At 40.3% G+C, this 17,541-nt stretch overlaps 2 protein-coding genes across 4 annotated transcripts in view; one reads left to right on the forward strand and one right to left on the reverse strand.

Moving 5' to 3' along the window:
- KHDRBS2 (KH RNA binding domain containing, signal transduction associated 2) overlaps positions 1–17,541 on the reverse strand; it is a 432,530-nt gene that overhangs the window by 18,148 nt on the left and 396,841 nt on the right. For 2 of the 3 annotated variants that reach the window (XM_081187087.1, XM_081187085.1), the window contains exons 9-11: positions 3,270–3,318; positions 2,341–2,520; positions 468–558 (exon numbers count right to left, since the gene is read on the reverse strand). In XM_081187087.1, coding sequence (XP_081043213.1) covers positions 2,397–2,520; positions 3,270–3,318 — 173 coding nt within the window. In that variant the 3' untranslated portion in view covers positions 468–558; positions 2,341–2,396. Of the gene's footprint in view, positions 1–467; positions 559–2,340; positions 2,521–3,269; positions 3,319–5,306; positions 5,482–17,541 lie in introns of those variants that run through there. The other variant, XM_081187086.1, reaches the window with a different exon arrangement.
- The window catches only part of LOC308583290 (uncharacterized protein), a gene marked incomplete at its 3' end in the record, with an annotated part of 69,998 nt that overhangs the window by 10,105 nt on the left and 42,352 nt on the right, over positions 1–17,541 (forward strand). The window lies entirely within an intron of this gene.

The following is a 17,541-nucleotide window of genomic DNA, read 5'->3' on the forward strand; positions in this document are numbered from 1 at the left end:
GTTCTGTGTCTGTAACAGCAGCAAGGCTTTGCAGGGTTTTATAAGCTTGCACTTTCTTCTAATAAAGCACTGGAACTGATCACTGTGGCATCCTTGCATCAAACCACTCACGCCTCTGGGCCTGTGGATCAGGACACACAGTAAAGTTTCAGTGCAGTTAGGGCAGTGAACCCACCAGTTGAGTAAATGAGTTGCTTTTAGTTAAGGTCTCAACTATTTAATGGTTTAAATAAATTGGGTGTTATGTTGGAGCCATTTAAGAAAGATGGGAAATAATTGGTTTGGGAAATCATCTCAAATGCCTTGGCTTAATCAACTTTGTGTACAGCAGTGCCACCAAACCCAATTTACTGATGAATAATTTCAATCCTAATTCTAAAATATTTATATAGGCAACAAGTAAATTGGTAAAAGTTTTTAAACCTTAATGAAATTCCACATTCTTCTAGGCAGGAAAGCTGTCCTACCTTGCTTCGTTCCTTGTAATGCGTTAAATGTCAGCTCTTTGTTTAGAACACAGACCATTCCAAAGCCCATGCACTGGAAACAATAATGATCCTATGAATGAAATGAGACAATAACTCAGTGAATGTTAGGTGCAAAAGAGATTAAAGTACCTGTTACATTACTTCCTTGTCTCAGCTATAAATAAGCTTCTGATAATCATGATTGACTTTGGCCTTGTCAACATATTTATTAGACTTATGTCCTGCTCTTCTTCCATAAAACCAAGAGCACTTTATATGTGATCTCCAGGTTCTTCCATCCAACCACCTTACAAAGCCAGCTTAGTTTGAGCAGTAGAGCAATGCCATATATCACCGTAGTCAACATGGTGTCATCCTGATGTTTCGGACTGCATCTCCCATCAGCACTAGTCAACACCACCAGTGCTCAAGGATAATGGGAACTGTAGTCCACCACATACTCTACATATGCCTTTGGACTTTGGGGGATCCACATTTTCTTGGAACTCAGCTACAAACTCTACTTTTACCTCCTAGACTTATTCCCAGCCTACAGCAATGTACATGCCATCAGTTAAGGGGAACATTGTTCCCAGACATGAACGGGACTTGGGCAAATGAATTCCTGCAAATATGCTTGTTTGGGGGAGGAAATGCCCAGGACATCCTGAGAAACATTTAGCAAAAGTTGTTAGTTTTTTAACACGTGGCCCTGCCAGAAATATAGGAGCTGGCACCCACCAGTTGAGCAGGAGAGAGAGACGCTGCGCTTATGATGGGAGGAGGACCAGAAGCAGCAAAAGGGAAAGAAAACACATTTCTGAGCTGCTTGGTAATGTTGGTACTTGAAGTGAAGTCATCATTCTTGAGGTAATAGAATACTTTTAAAAGTTGTAGCCAGTGCTTTTTTTCTTTAAAAAAATGTTTAGGGGTACTCTCATTTTCCTACTCATATTGAAAAACTGCCCCTCAATGAGGCCAAACTCAGATTCACGAAATGTTTAGGGGTATGCATACCCCTGCATACACCCAGATAAAAAGCACTGGTTGTAGCTTACTTTTCCTCACAACAAGCCTGTATTATTGCTTAATTGAGAAACAATGCCATCAGTCCTTGACTGAGTGCAGAATAGACACTATTCAAGAAGCTAGATGCTGCGATTTGTCCTTTGAAGCTAGTCATGTAGTATTTGCTTTAAGTCAAAACAACGGTTTCAAACTGCGCTCCTGGGAACCCTGTGTTTTCTCAGAAGCTTCTAAGAGATCAGTTGTGCAAGAATGTCCACCACTATTAGTCTGCAAATTGTTAGATGTATTCTCAGTTTAAGTACAGCAATGGCAATACCCACCTAATTTGTCAGGGATTTGTGTAAATTGTCTGTGCAGCCTAGAAAACAACCTAGAATCTTCTGCCATAAACTAAGGTTCTATAGTAGATGTAAAAAGATTTTTCAACCATGGAAGCTATGTGAAAAGAAAAGTCCTGGAAGAAGAAGAAAACCACTGTCTAAACCAGGGGTGGGATCTTCAGGTGTTGCTGGTAGGTTAGCCACAGTTTGCATGGCCAATAGTCAGGGGTGATGGGAGTGGTAGTCCAACAGTATCTGCAGGCCACAAGTTCCCCATCCCTGCTGTAAAGCTAGGACCTGGACCACTCTTTCTGAAGTTAACTTCCTATAATGGTCAATCTGAAAATCACCATCTATTAACTCAGTGCTCATGATGTGAGCTTGGATGAGACTCTTTACGACTAAGCCATGAATTGGGGAAAAACCAAAAACAATAGCCCCACTTTCACGAGAGATATTCTGTAAAGTTGACTTCTATTGTTATTGAAAGGCCATGTGTTATTTAGAAATCTTTATGCACAAACCTTCGTGTTGAAGTAATAATCTTCCTAATTTACTGCAGTACAGCAAAGTTTCAGTTCTACAAGGTTCTAGTAATCCAAACTTTGCCCTCAGGTATATTAGGAGGAAGAGGAAGAAAGACTCTAAGTTCGACACCTTTCCTAGGCCAATTCCAGTGTAATTTTTCCTCATTGGAGGAATACCTGTGGAGGAACACATGTACAAAAAGTCACGCCAGGAATGCAAAATCTGTCAGTAGGTATAGGGGACCAATCAGTTCTCCTGGCATGAACGGGTATCATTCCAATTTGAGATGAATTCACCTGCAAAGTGGAATAAAGAGGAATCAAAAAGATGAAAGAGAGCTATTGCGATGATTCTACCACACATAAATCTAACACAAAAATGAACAAACATAACCAATAATAAAATCCACAAACCTGTCTGTGTTCTGGGGGGGAAAAAGTATATTTAATGCATTTCTGCTCACAATGGATAGTTTATTTACAAAAATTATATGATGGTTGAAAAGAATTCAATGCATCATGTTCACAACTACTGTAAACATTGTTAGAAATTGTTTACTGGGCCGTTCGACACACAACTCAACACTTGCTTCTGTTTCTCTCCCCCCCCCCCCAAACCACAGCTTTTTCTTGTCAAGCAGAAGTGTACTGTGGCACGTATTAGAGACTATCAGTATTTTATATGTGAGTGCACATTTGCAGCATGATCCTGACCATCTTTACTCAGAAGTAAATCCCACTGTGTCCAATGGGACTTATTTCCAGTTAAGTGTGCACAGGACTGTGGTGTTGGGGAACTGAAAAAACCGAAAACAAATGGTTATTTACGGGCAACAGTTCCAGGGATTGAAAAGAAGAAGAAAAACCAATTACCCTGAGGTGTGTGTGTGTGCATGTGCAGATGAAGAACTGTATTTATTGCTTACCTGAGCACTACGTAACTGTGCTGGTTTGCTGTCCACTGTGTTTGGATCCCTGAAACAGTGAGACAGAACATTCAGTGTGACAGCTGTACAGCTAGCTAAGCCAACTTCAATAAACACAAAAGAATCAACTGACAAGACATATGTTTCAAAGACTACTCAAGAAAGTTAGCATGCAACTCCAGCTGCAAGAGATTTTTTTTTTTTTTTAACAAAATGAACAGCAACCGGCCTATGTTCTGTTCTCATCAAAAAAGTAAACCAATCACATTGACAAAAAGCCACCAGAAACAAAAAATTGTAGTTAAAAGATTTCACAGTTTTGGTATCCCTACTATAAAGTCTTCCTTTTTTGTCATAAAAAATTTAGGTTATATATTCACCGTTAGCAAGAGTTGCATTACTATTATTGTTAATTTTAGTTCTGTTTATTGCCTCGAGGGTTATATATTGTAAAATAATTTTGTTGCCGCTAGTTAATGTTAATTAGTTGTTTTAATAGCCTATAATACCTATTTGTTATGTTTTGGCAGGTTTACTTTTTTAACTATCAGTAACTTAATCACTTGGAATATTTAACATTGCTGTTGCATACTCAAAATTACAGAGTTACTATTAATGTTACCTGTTTAACGTTTAGTCATCCTTTGAGTCCTGCGACATATTTCCTTAATAATCATCAGCCATCAAGTCTGATATTCTCAAAAGAAATAACAGCCCTCTAAACTGCCTTCAAGGGAGGTGATAATTAGCACTGAAAATTACAAATAAAGTTTTTGAAGTTGAAGAGCAACAACTGGGCAGTGACACTGATGATTGGTTTGTCAAGACAAATTATTAGATAACTACGCAAATGCAGTCAACACACTCCTCGGAGTGAAAACAATAAGGTGAGTCTATGCAATGCTTACATGTTGAATGGGATATTTAATGTGCGGGGAAACTCAAAGGTTGAAGAACTAGCATTTAGACAGTCTAACACTGGTAAGCCGTAATCTTACCTCTTTAAACTCCATTACATTCTCACGAGAGACATGCTAATACAAACAAGTCAATCAGAGTGTGTGTTTAGCAAGATCAAGCTTAGAGGATCGTTTAAAAATCCATTTATTGTTCTAAAGCCACCTCTTTTTCCTCTCTCATTAACATGTTATACATTAGTCTCTGCTATCCATGATTCATGTCACAGTTTAGTTTGCTAGCTTTTAAATTATTTAACAACCATAAGCTATTAATACAACTTTTAAAGTGTTGCACATATTCTTAAAACAAACTTGGGTTCATTTATGTATTTTGTTTTTGAAAAAAAGTTTTTATATCGAAAACATTTTAGGCATCTCTTGAAGAAGAAATCAAGCAGGCATTAAAAGCTAAACACACGTAATTCCAAATTTAGTTTCTTACAAAAGGTTTCAGCTTTATTGACAAATTATGGCAAACATATTTGACAAAATTATGGTTTCCTATTTAGAGAAGCTTTACACATGGAACTTTATGTGATTTTTTTAAAATAAAAAAGCAAAACAAATACAGGTTAAAACACTGGACAAATTCAGTTAGCTACATACATACAGTAGCCGCTTGTTGTCAACCCCATTAAAACAGCATTTAAAATGAAATTTACAAACTTAATATTGAACATCTTAAATCTAACTAACATATAGTAAAAAGACAGGTTAAAACATCTTATCTACATCTTGATTATCATCTGGTTCAAAAAAGTCATATTACATTTTTAGCAACCCTAAATAAAAAATTTGACCTTTGTTGTACCGGGCAGGGAGGAGGGGTGTGGAGGGGAATAGATGCAGCTTCATGCTTATTTGTCCTGTTTTGCTTTAAAATTACACACAACAATGAGGAACAACCAAGAAAACATCATCTTGCTTGAATGGTTTAGCCAATGCTTGCCAACGGTCTTTTATAGTCCATGTTATAAAATAGTACTAATGCCAGTGTCACTCCATTGTGTAAACACAAGAAGTATATAGAGTAATCATAAGCAGTAATTCCTAGGATAGAAAAGAAATGGGCTATTACTTGTCTTGTTGCCGTTTATGTGGAGATCACGGGTTATTAATTGTCTTTAAGGTTGAGGTCACAGATGAGGAGGACCTTCAATATCTACCATAGGGGTGTTCCCTGTAACCCCCTCTGGTTGACCTGGAAGGTGGTGCCTTTAGGCTGGGACGGCTTATGGCCCACTCTTCTTGTGCTAAAACAGACAAAATAAGAAGAAAGAATTTACTTTATTTTAGTAGGCACGTATGTGTGTAAAAGATCGAGCTGCTCCCCGTTGTGCATTTAGCAAACAAAATATAAGGACAGCTTTGGGATCCATTTCTGTGTCCTCTCTAAAATCACACTTATAAGATTTCGCTGCCAGCCAAGGCAGCTTTCAGTAAAGAGCAACAGACCTCTTTCCCTTATTTGATGCAAGATATGAATATCCAATTTACTGGTAACACAATCAGTCATAAGAAAACGGTTGCTTTAAGTTGGCCTGTTCTCCAAACCCCGTGCCATAACTGAGTTTCTAACATGCTATGCTAAAGCATGAAGGTGGATATCGTTTTCTGCAGCTGGTACATTAATTGGATAAGGAGTTGAATCAAAAGTGGGTAATTGAAATGTGTTTTCTGCTTCCATATTCAACTAAAAAAATAAAACAGTAGAATGGAAACTACTTGGAACTAAAGTAGCGTTAAGACAGAATTTTCCAGAGTGTACAGATAATTCTCAATATACATGAAATATTAGTTTACATACACACACACACACACACACACAAAACAACAACAACAACAACAACACCACACACATACATTAATCACCCAGTAACAATAATATATTGATACACTGTATTAGTTGGAGTCTTAAGTGAACTCATGGTCACTTTTCTGAATTACACCAGCATGTGATATTCTCAGTTTAGCTCTGTGTAGTGGTGGAGGAGTAATTTTCATCAGCTCATTGGCTTACTGAAGCAGTATTCAATGTTCAGGCCCTGTAATGCAAACATCTCTGCTGATTCCCACCACCCCACACACCCTGCCCATGCCCCACAGCAACCAGGCACTTTCTGTCCTGAAACCAGATTGACAGCTAGCCTGGATGGGACCCAAATAATCAGTATCCTCCAAGACAGTCTGGATGACATTCTAAATCATGCAGATAAATTCTTACATTCAAAGGGCTAGGACAGTGTTTCCCAAAGTGGCTGATACTGCCCCCTGGGGGATGCTGGAACAATCCAGGGGGGTGGTAGTCACCTTGGGTGCAATTGGGAGCCATTGAATAAAAATAAGGGCGCTGGAAGCATAAAGGAAGTATTTTTTTTTTTAAAAAACCCCATTCATACCTGTTTCATCTGTTGTGCAATAATCTGGCATTTGTGCTGGAGGTGAGGGTTTTAGGCTTCACCCAGGCCCAGGAAGTGGATCGCAGCTTGCCTAGCTTATTTGGCCAATGGCAGGCAGGCTTTGGTGCTAGCCCCGCCCCTGGGGCAGATCTGACTTAGCCAGCAAGCCTTCACTTGGGTCTGCGCCATGGGTTTTTAATCCCGGGGCCAAGTCCACCTCCTCGTCCAGTTTTGAAAAACATTTGTACATATTTCATCTGTTGTGTAATGACTCTTACCTATGTAACAGTTATAATCATAGTGATTACTTTATTGTCCAAATTTGTCACTACATCTTTCTGTTTTTTCACTTAAAGAAGGTAGATTTGCAGGTAATTAATTTTTTTTTCTGCAAAAGGGGCGGTAGGCCAAATAAATTAGGAGACCTCTAGGCTATGATATAACTTGGGAGTATTATTATTTATTTATTTCCCCCGGAGCCAACTTTCAGGTACTGGGTCATTTCAGTCCTAAGCTCTGTGCTTTAAACTATGTCTCTTTAAAAATTTTCCTGAGATATTACTACTGTGCATTATATATAAAGAGCAAGTGTAAGCTTAGCAGTTAATGAAGTGGGGTGAGTGGGTTGTTGTTTAATTTTAGGCCACTGTGACCATTTACAACATCAATGACTAGCCCTTCAGCATTTTTCTAGGGAAATCTCCGTTGGTCACAACATCCTGGTGAGAGTTAGACTGCTTGTGATTAGTAAGCTCTGGAAGTAAAATATGCACAATTATGTCTGCAAACTCATTCCCAAATGAATCAAATCAATGATCTAAGTTGTGCACCTGCACGAACAAACTAGCAAGCAGCCTACGGTCAAGACACCAATTAGACAACAAGAGCGTGCGTGATGTCTGTTCACATGGGTCAGTGGCAAATAACAGACCTGCTAGGGTTCTGCTTGAGAAATGCAGCAGATTGCATAGGTCGTGTAGAAATGTAAGGGCACACAAGACAGATTAGTTATCCTCCAGCATGGCAAAGTTTTGTCAGCATTTCAAGCAGATTAAACTCATACTTTGTCACCATGGCATATTCAAAGAATCACTTCCATTGTCCCCTTCATCCTACAAACTACACTAACTCCTGCACTACTTGGATCAGGTATTTGGGGTGTGGATAGGTTGAAAAAACCAGACACAACGTAGAACAAAATCAGTGTGTGACAGCTCTAACTCTGAATGAGGGGAACATTCAGACACAGCAAGCTCCTGGCTTGGTTTGAAAAGCTATTAAGTGTAGCAGTGCCTGGTTTCACATGTAATGGGAAGCAATGGCTAAAGGCTGAATCCTGGTGTGTTTTGCTGCTTGCACAATGGGAAGAGCAAAACAGCAGGAAAAGGAAGGGCTGCCTATGCTCACACATCTAGATCTTCAGCTTAATGTTATGTATGTACCGGTATGTTACCAGCAGTGCCATGTGTGATGCTAAAATTTGGCACACACCCCTACCTATTACGCTCTGTTCTACAGCATTGTTTTGCAGCCACCCTGCAGCACAGGACCCAATGCCACCCTAAAACCACCTCTGCTCTTATTGTTTCTCATCAAGCTGTTGACTGACTGTTCTTGCCAGAGGCCTTATGAACCCATGTGACTATGAATCTAGACATTTCCTTCATTGCTGTGGATGAACTTTTTCAAAAATACTCCTTGCCTCGGGTGTTTCAAATATCTGCTTCCTTTTCTCCTGCAGGGCACTTTTATTGCAGATTCATCTTTGCCCAATCGCCTAATAGAGGCTGTTTGCTTTCCTGAACAACCAGAGCACTTTGCTTCTACTTATTATGATTACTGTGCTATCCTATGCATGTCTACTCAAAAGGAAATCCCATTGTGTTCAGAAAAGTGGGTATCGGATTGCCATAGGCTCCCCCCTTAAAAATAATAATCTTGCATTTATCGATTTGAATTTTGAATTGGAAAAAGAAGAAGGGAGAAGAAAGTTAAAAGTGGCTTGAAAGAGAACTGCTTACGAATGAAATCATTTCAGGAGGGCTGCAGGAACTGGAAAGAAAGGGCTAAGAACATGAGTAATCATGGCTACAAGTTAATCAAGAGTTATGGGATTTTGTTTTAAAGCCACAAGTATTAAATGCATGAGCAGAAACCTTTTATTAATGTGGATACTTCCAATTTGCTGTGTTTTCACTGAATCAATACAGCAACCCACCATTAAATGGGGAATAGGAAGTTAATTGCTATTATCACTAGCTGCCAGCCTCCTTGGTTTGTGATCAATTGACAGTTACTTATTATTATTTCAGCAGTCTTACTTAAAATTCACATTGGCTCATTGCCATTACTTTCACTGGGCTTTCAGTAAACTTCCTGTATGTGCTGGGAGCATTGCTTTATTGATGCATTATCTGCACACGTTTAAAGAGGATGTCGAGACCATGCACTAATATATATATATCTCCTATGACAAATGTTCTGTCTGCACAAGCATTTCAGCTTGCCAGACAACATGATCCTTCTTCTCCCTCTCCTGCAAGCTGGTCTGGGGGGTTCTCTTGACCCGCTAGACCCAATTTTGGAGGGTGCAGGGGAGAAGGAGAGAGGTGAAGAGCCCCATTGCACAAGGAGAAGTCCCTGTGGACGGCTTCCACTGACAGGGCTCATTAGGAATTCCACCCTTGTGTGTGTGTGTGTGTGTGTGTGTGTGTGTGTGTGTGTGTAGAATCATAGAATCATAGAGTTGGAAGAGACCACAAGGGCCATCGAGTCCAACCCCCTGCCAAGCAGGAAACACCATCAGAGCACTCCTGACATATGGTTGTCAAGCCTCTGCTTAAAGACCTCCAAAGTAGGAGACTCCACCACACTCCTTGGCAGCAAATTCCACTGTCGAACAGCTCTTACTGTCAGGAAGTTCTTCCTAATGTTTAGGTGGAATCTTCTTTCTTGTAGTTTGGATCCATTGCTCCGTGTCCGCTTCTCTGGAGCAGCAGAAAACAACCTTTCTCCCTCCTCTATGTGACATCATTTTATATATTTGAACATGGCTATCATATCACCCCTTAACCTCCTCTTCTCCAGGCTAAACATGCCCAGCTCCCTTAGCCGTTCCTCATAAGGCATCGTTTCCAGACCTTTGACCATTTTGGTTGCCCTCCTCTGGACACGTTCCAGTTTGTCAGTGTCCTTCTTGAATTGTGGTGCCCAGAACTGGACACAGTACTCCAGGTGAGGTCTGACCAGAGCAGAATACAGTGGCACTATTACTTCCCTTGATCTAGATGCTATATTCCTATTGATGCAGCCCAGAATTGCATTGGCTTTTTTAGCTGCCGCGTCACACTGTTGACTCATGTCAAGTTTGTGGTCAACCAAGACTCCTAGATCCTTTTCACATGTACTGCTCTCAAGCCAGGTGTCACCCATCTTGTATTTGTGCCTCTCATTTTTTTTTGCCCAAGTGCAATACTTTACATTTCTCCCTGTTAAAATTCATCTTGTTTGTTTTTGCCCAGTTCTCTAATTTGTCAAGGTCGTTTTGAAGTGTGATCCTGTCCTCTGGGGTGTTAGCCACCCCTCCCAGTTTGGTGTCATCTGCAAATTTGATCAGGATGCCCTTGAGTCCATCATCCAAGTCATTGATAAAGATGTTGAATAAGACCGGGCCCAAGACAGAACCCTGTGGCACCCCACTAGTCACTCTTCTCCAGAATGAAGAGGAACCATTGATGAGCACCCTTTGGGTTCGGTCAGTCAGCCAGTTACAAATCCACTGAGTGGTAGCAGAGTCAAGACCGCATTTTACCAGCTTCTTTACAAGAATATCATGGGGCACCTTGTCAAATGCCTTGCTGAAATCAAGGTAGGCTACATCCACTGTGTTCCCTTCATCTACCAGGCTTGTAATTCTGTCAAAAAACGAGATCAGGTTAGTCTGACATGACTTATTTTTCAGAAATCCATGCTGACTATTGGTAATCACAGCATTCCTTTCTAGGTGCTCACAGACTGTTTGCTTAATGATCTGCTCCAGAATCTTCCCTGGTATTGATGTCAGACTGACTGGGCGGTAATTATTTGGGTCCTCTCTTTTCCCCTTTTTGAAAATAGGGACAACATTTGCCCTCCTCCAGTCTGCCGGGACTTCGCCTGTTCTCCAGGAATTCTCAAAGATGACTGCCAGTGGTTCTGAGATCACATCTGCCAGTTCTTTTAATACTCTTGGATGCAGTTCATCTGGCCCTGGAGACTTGAATACATCTAAACTAGCCAAGTATTCTTGTACTATCTCCTTAGTTATTCTGGGCTGTGTTTCCTTTGCTGAATCATTTGCTCCAAATTCTTCAGGTAGGGCATTGTTTTCTTTATCGGAGAAGACTGAGGAAAAAAAGGCATTGAGGAGTTCAGCCCTTTCTGTGTCCCCTGTTTGCATTTCACCATCTTCTCCTCTGAGTGACCCCACTGTTTCTTTGTTCTTCCTTTTGCTACGAACATACCCATAAAAGCCTTTTTTGTTGCTTTTAACCTCTCTAGCAAGCCTGAGTTCATTCTGTGCTTTAGCTTTTCTGACTTTGTGTCTACACGTGCTGGCTATTTGTTTGAATTCCTCTTTGGTGGTTTCCCCCCTTTTCCATTTTTTGTACACATCCTTTTTTAATCTTAACTCAGTTAAAAGTTCTTTAGATAGCCACCCTGGCTTCTTTAAGCACCTTCCATGTTTCCGTCTCATTGGTATTGCCTGATGTTGTGCTTTTACTATCTCCCTCTTAACAAACTCCCAGCCATCTTGAACTCCCTTTCCTTTTAGTATTACTGTCCATGGGATCTTACCCAGCACTTCCCTAAGTTTTATGAAGTCGGCTTTCTTAAAGTCAAGAAATTGAGTCCTAGTATGCTTGGCTGCTCCTTTCCGCTGTATAGTAAACTTCAGAAGAGCATGATCACTCGCGCCTCATGATCCTTCCACTTCTACCCCACTAACCAGGTCATCAACATTGGTTAGGACCAGATCTAAAATGGATGTTCCTCTTGTTGCTTCTCCCACTTTCTGGACAATGAAGTTGTCTGCAAGGCCAGTGAGGAATCTGTTTGACCTTAAGCTCTTGGCTGAGTTTGACATCCAACAAATATCCGGGTAATTGAAGTCCCCCATTACTACTATCTCCCTTCCTTTTGCATGCTTGGCCATCTGTTCCAGGAAGGCATCATCTATGTCCTCCGTTTGGCTTGGGGATCTATAGTAAACTCCCACAATGAGATCTCTGTTATTCTTCTCTCCCTTAATTTTGACCCAAATGCTCTCACTTTGGCTTTGAGGTTCTAAATCTTGGATCTCTTCACAGGTATACACATCCCTGACATATAACGCCACTCCTCCTCCTTTCTTGTCTGGTCTGTTTCTCTGAAATAGATTGTATCCCCCCATTATTACATTCCAATCGTGGGACTTATCCCACGAGGTTTCAGTGATGCCTATTATGTCATATTTAGTTTGCTGTACCAAGAGCTCAAGCTCATCTTGTTTATTTCCCATGCTTTGCGCATTAGTGTACAGACATTGAAGTCCATTAATCATTCCCCCGTGTCTCTTATTTAAGGATTTTTTCCTCCCACCACTAGGTCCGCGTGCTGTTTGCTCCATTTGGTCTATGACATTTGGATGATCATCTTCATCAATTGATAGACTCCTACCTTCAGGAGCACTGTCTCCCTCCCCCACATTAGTCAGTTTGGGGGAGGGAGACAGTGCTCCTATATGTGTGTGTGTGTGTGTTAATTTTACATTCCTATTTCCAAGGGGCTCTCCCACTCACTCACTTGCATTGATATGAATATGTGCTTTCTAGACACTTGATTGAGGCTTCACTCCAATATACACTTACCTGGGCAGAAGTCCCATTGAACTCACCATGGCTTACATCTGAATAGACATGTATAGGATTGCACTATGACTATCTTAAGGAAAAACTGCATCAACTTACTTACACTTGGTGGCAGTTCTTAACTCAAGGAAATGGTAAGACTCACTTCAGTGGGTCAGCCTGAACTTTTTTTATATATAAAATACAAAAAATCCTTTCTGCTTTTATTTATTGCAAAAAAATTAATCCCCTTTTTATGAATTAAAATTACCTTTCTTTCATCACATAGTGGATCGCTATCACATATTCTGACTGTGAAACAAACCTGTGTTCAGAAGTCTTCATTATGTTTCAAAAGATTGTGATACCCACCAGGACCAATCCCCCTTAAACAGCGAGCTAAGTGGATGAGCCACAGCCTCTCCCCCAAATATGCCCCCTTTTTTGTGCAGAACTAATTTGATTAAGTGATGGCTGTTCATTTCAGACTAGAACACAAACTAGGAAAACAGGCAAGATTAGCATTGCATCTTAAATGTTAAGCCTTCCACTGTGCAACACTAACATTCCGTAGTCACTATCCTAAAAGGTAGAGGAGCTGGAGGGGAAAATGCAAAGTTGTGTGTATATAGTCGTGTGTATAGACGACTGATCAACATCAAAAACGTGTTTGATCATCCACCAAGTTACACTTTTAAAATTAAAACCTGATAGTTCATAAAATATCATTCGAGTAGTTATAGGTGTTCTTTCTAAGACTGGAATTACAAAATGCCAATAATCACATTCCTGAATTCTTCAAAATTCTGATTAACCTCAGACAATCATAGATCCTTAACTATGGGCAATAAATAGAGTACAGAAGCAGGTAGTTGTCTGTAGAAATTATTCACCTTCCCCCACTGCAACCATGTGTCAAAGGGAAGATGCTGAAGGATTTAACACACCGTACTTTGGGTATATCTTTGGAGAAAAGTAGTTTTAATTGGCCTTTAGGGAGGCTACAAACTCAAACACTAAAAAAGAGGGTTCATGTCTTAAGAAGACTAAGAGAAATGGAAGAAAGGATGAGAGAGAGGGCAAGAGTGAGAAAAAGGACAAGTTTTCCATGGGGTGTTATGTAAAACCCAAGATCAAACGAAAACTATAGCTATATCACTAAGAACTGCATTCAGTTACTCATTGCACTTTTAAAGACAGTAGTTACAAGCAAGGTTCCAGAACAGTACATTTCCGGGCACAATTTAAAGTCTTGGTGCTGACCTTTAAAGACCTTAACAGCCTCAGCCCAGTATACCCGAAGTAGCGTCTCCACCCCCATTGTTCAGCCCGAAAACAGAGGTCTTCCTCTGAGGGTATTCTGGCGGTTCCCTCACTACAAGAAGTGAAGTTACAGGGAACCAGGCAGAGGGCCTTCCCAGCAGTGATGCCCTCCCTGTGAAACGCCCTCCCATCAGATGTCAAGGAGAAAAAGAACTACACAACTTTTAGAAGACATCTGAAGGCAGCCCTGTATCGGGAAGTTTTTAATGTTTGATGTTTTACTATGTTTTTATATGCACTGTAAGCCACCCAGAGTGGCTGGGGAAACCCAGTCAAATGGGGCAGGGTATAAATAATAAAATAATAGTTGTTGTTGTTGTTGTTGTTATTAGCAGCATTTTTGGCATATAATCCCTGTAGAATTTAGTAAAATAATACATCCTTAAAAAATCTAACAGTGCATGGTTAGGAAGCCTATTTTATTTTCATTCATTTTTTCATTCATTTTTTTCATTAATACTTCCCCCCACCCCATGTAATGAACAACATTTATCAAAGGAATGCATGGATAACTAAAAAGACTAATCAGCTTTGAAGAATTTGGTATATGTAAATAGCAATGATGGTTGGATAGTGTTCTCGAAGCTACCAGCATGAGTTTGACCAAACTACGGAAGACAGGAGTGCCTGGCGTGCTCTGGTCCATGGGGTCACGAAGAGTCGGACACGACTAAATGACTAAACAACAACAAATAGCAATGATGGTGCAGATGAATGAGATGACCAGATTGATCAGCCATAAGCAGAAAAGTAGGCCAATAGTTTCTGTAATTATATATTGCATACTACCAGGAGCAGCACAGGATAATCACCCTTTTAAAAATCTTTACATCTTTTTGGTGCAAATTGGAATGAAACAAAACAAAACACAAGTAAGGATTTTTTAGTTTCTCAAGTTTTTTGCAAGTAACACTGAAATTAGGGACATGAAATTTTAAAACATGAAGTTACTATATCTGCTTCTAGGTCTGCACAATCCTAAGCATATTTTCTCAGAAGTAAATCCTATTGGTTTCATTGGGATTTTATTAGAATCACACTCATGCACTGCCATTCAAATCATGTTTACTCCAAAGCAAATCTCAATGGGTCTTACTTGCAAATAAGTGTTGTGAGGAATTCAAGTAACAATGCATAAGCCTCCTTAAAATCAAATCACTTAATATCCAGTGGAATTTATATGAGTTTAATATTCTGTTTTGACTGCAGCCAGTGGTAACAGCAAATACAGTAAAAAAAAAAGCACATTCATACAAACGTGCTATCATCAGTGGTAGTTTTAACACTGACAATATACTTCACAGAAAACCAAATAATTCTCATTGGGCGGAATTCAACTGGTACTATGCCACTCATGGAAGGACATTTGATCCCAGGGAGGTGCCTGGCCATGAAAGGGGAGGAATGGTTTTGGCAAATCCCTTATCCCTCCCTGCAGCTACCTATACCACCTTTCTCCCTGTTCTAGGGGGTTGCCCAGGAAAAGATTCTCTTGGAGAACCATGAGCTGTGGGGTGGATGAGGAAGGAATTGGCTCCTGTCCTCTTCTGTTAATGGATGCCTCTTCTGGATCAAAACCCCACTGTGAGTAGAAAGGCACCAATTGGATCCTATCACTTATACAACAATGCACTACACATCTGTCATTCCGTCTCTGCCTTCTTCTGAAATGCTTTGCTGACATAGGTGAGAGATGCACCACCTGAAAGCTCTGAGACTGGCTGTGCTGGGGGAAGCTACAATTGTTGACTTGGGAAAGAAGTCCCTTTTGCCCGAGAACAAGCATGTGAGAATACCGTTGCCTTGCCTTGCTGTCAGCAACTTCGCAACATCAAACGTCTTCACTCACAACCTCATCTCCTTTGTATGCTTACTAGGAGCCAACACACTACACAATAACCTTTGGTGCTTAAAGGAAAGGAGTTTCAGAGGCAAAGGTGTATGGACATATAACTAGCACAGCTGCTGTCTGGAAAAGTGCAATGGAGTTATATTACAATGTTGGGGGAAACATTAAAAGATGCCAAGATGTGGGGCAAACAAAAAACCAAACCCCGCTCAATTTGCAAGTACTCACCTATCCTGGTGTGCATCTTTCTAACATGGCCACAGGGTTGGAACAAAGATGAACATGAATGAAATGAAGAGGAGGAGAAGCTGGGGCAGATGAGGCTATGGATGCAGGTGAGCATCTCAATGGAGAGAGAGAGGGAGAGAGCAAAAGCCCAGGGAAAGAAAAGCAAGGCAAAACCAGGTAGGGTGAGAAGCTGAGGCTGGCATGCTACATAGCTCATCTGCTCAGGTTATATAGCCCAATCTTTCTGGCCTCATATCCTTACACACTTAGTGAACACTAACTGTGGAAATAATGCCATTTTCTATTTGCTAGCATCATTGTTTGACATTGTCCTATTAGGAAATCATTATTTTAAACCAAGCATGAAGGAACTGAAACTTTGCCGTGCACTAATATATTCTCAACAGCTGAACAAATACAATTATTTTTGAAACTGTCAACTTGCATAAACTTCTATTCTTCCTATGCATCTTTTACCTCTTTTTTTGCAATTTCTAGTTATTCTTGCTGGATGGATGGGTTATTCTTTCGCATTTTGTTTGCTTCAACAGAATGAATCCAAACTTATACCTTCTGGTGATTTTAGAAAACTTTCAAGGCCAAATTAACTTTTTTTTTTAAAAAAAAATGGTTAAGAGTTCTCTAAAATCAAAACAGAGGGTTTAGATGTTCTGGGAAAGACAGAGGTAGCAGGTCAGGTTCTGAGGTGAGAATTTTGCCTGTGGAAAGGGACCATTCCTGGTAGATAGCTGTTGCTTAGATTATCCCTAACACTCGATGGCCATAGCACATTCAAAATTAAGCACTATTAACAGTGCAATCCTATACGAGTCAACTCAGAAGTAAGCCCCAGTGAGTTCAGTGGGGCTTATTCCCATGAAAGTAGGCACAGGATGACAGGCTGAGTGTTGATTTCAGTCAAGCACATTCTGAAATTCATTCTATTGCAATCAATTGAAAGAGCTTAATCTCAACTGGGTCATATGCCCTATAGTATAGAAGCAATTCCAGTATGAGGTGGCTTGTGTAGTGTTAGTAAAGCTACAGCACTTCCAGTTTCTCTTCATATCTGTGGGCGTGAGTATATAATGTGTGCGTGTACATTTCTGTTATGTGGCTGAATGCCAGTCACAACCTCCACACTGAAGGAAAAGATAAACTTTGTAGAGAACATCTATTCTTTATTTCTCATATGCTCTCTATGGAGGGGAAGTGGCCTTGCTTTTGTGGTAACTTTCCCCCAAACATCAAGACCCCGACCCTGGTGGTCTGCCCACCACTTGCCCATCAGTTGGCAACCCTATATGTGAAATCAGTTGCTGGTTAGGGACTGAGAGGTTTGTCATGAACTTTAGGCAAGATTTGACCTACTAGAAGCTATACATGCAATACTTTTTTTTAAAAAAAATGCATTTTAATTAAAGTAGCATATCTTGCTCTCCAAGAACAAAGCATTTGAGGCATTGCATGATTCTTCCTGTTTTCCTGTATTTGAGACAGCATATACGTAAAACAAGGTGACACCAGTAAGACAGACGACCATCACCATGAAATAGATTTGGGCCCTAATCAGCATTTTCACCACTACTTTTTAAAAACTGATCTACAAGTGTGATGAATGTCTTTGAAATTCTGATGAAAACGAAT

Source organism: Podarcis bocagei (genome assembly GCF_964188305.1).
Source record: "Podarcis bocagei genome assembly, chromosome: 3".
In the NCBI taxonomy this organism is placed as follows: domain Eukaryota; kingdom Metazoa; phylum Chordata; class Lepidosauria; order Squamata; family Lacertidae; genus Podarcis; species Podarcis bocagei.